The sequence below is a fragment of the Apis dorsata genome, unplaced genomic scaffold (genome assembly GCF_000469605.1).
Source record: "Apis dorsata unplaced genomic scaffold, Apis dorsata 1.3 scaffold_529, whole genome shotgun sequence".
In the NCBI taxonomy this organism is placed as follows: Eukaryota; Metazoa; Arthropoda; class Insecta; order Hymenoptera; family Apidae; genus Apis; species Apis dorsata.
In genome coordinates, this window is record NW_006263751.1 from 208,419 (window position 1) to 209,326 (window position 908).

At 16.7% G+C, this 908-nt stretch overlaps 1 protein-coding gene across 2 annotated transcripts in view; it reads left to right on the top strand.

Moving 5' to 3' along the window:
* Positions 1 to 908, top strand: part of LOC102672546 (natterin-3-like) — a 27,984-nt gene that overhangs the window by 1,037 nt on the left and 26,039 nt on the right. For both annotated transcript variants that reach the window (XR_004151222.1, XM_031512939.1), the window contains exon 2: positions 710 to 853. Coding sequence is in view for 1 of the 2 variants with exons in the window: in XM_031512939.1 (XP_031368799.1) it covers positions 710 to 853 (144 nt within the window). In the remaining variant the exon portion in view is untranslated. The remainder of the gene's footprint in view (positions 1 to 709; positions 854 to 908) is intronic.

Here is a 908-nt window from a genome sequence, read left to right on the forward strand (position 1 = left end):
ATTATTCAATATTATTAAATTATATAATAATAATATTATTATTATTTAATAAAATTGAAGTATTACATATTATTATTTATTTATAATAATTAAATTATTATGCACTATAATTCATAATAAATATATTCTATAATTCTTAATAAGAATAATGCTTTTGAATAAATTAAATGGTTTTATTAATTTTGGTTATCAATGATTATTAATAAAATATATCATTATATATTATTATATATCATTATATATCATTAATGATATGATAATTAACATGATAATTAACAAAATTTTAACATAAAAATTAACAAAATGTTTAATATAAATATAATTTTGTTAATTTTTTAATAATTTTTAATGAATATTCATGAAAAACACGTTACATGTTTTAACTTCAAAAAATTCTTCAAATTAAATATGAACTAGAATTTGAATTTTTAATAAAAAAAAAAATGAATAAATATAAATTTCGATTTTATCATTTGAAATAGTAAAAATTATTACATCTATAATGTTCAAAATATAAAAATTGATATTTCATATATTTTTCGACACTGATATTTAGCGATATTTAAATATAATTTTACAATTTCCTACTTATTTATACAGAATTTTAAAAGAATTGAAAAATTATGAATGAGTTTTATTTCCTCTAATTGAGATTTTTAAATGTTTAAATAATAAATATACATATATTTGTAAAGTTTTTTATTTGTAGATATTAATGCACGCCGATTTTCGGTGGATTCCATCGAGTAATGGTCATGTTCCGCCAGATGCAATAGAAGCTGGAAGAACGGTAGAAGGAGAAATACTTTTTGTTGGTCGTGCATATCAAAATGATGTACCATGTGTAGGAAAGGTATGTAAATATAAATTTATATATATATATATATATATATATATATATATATATA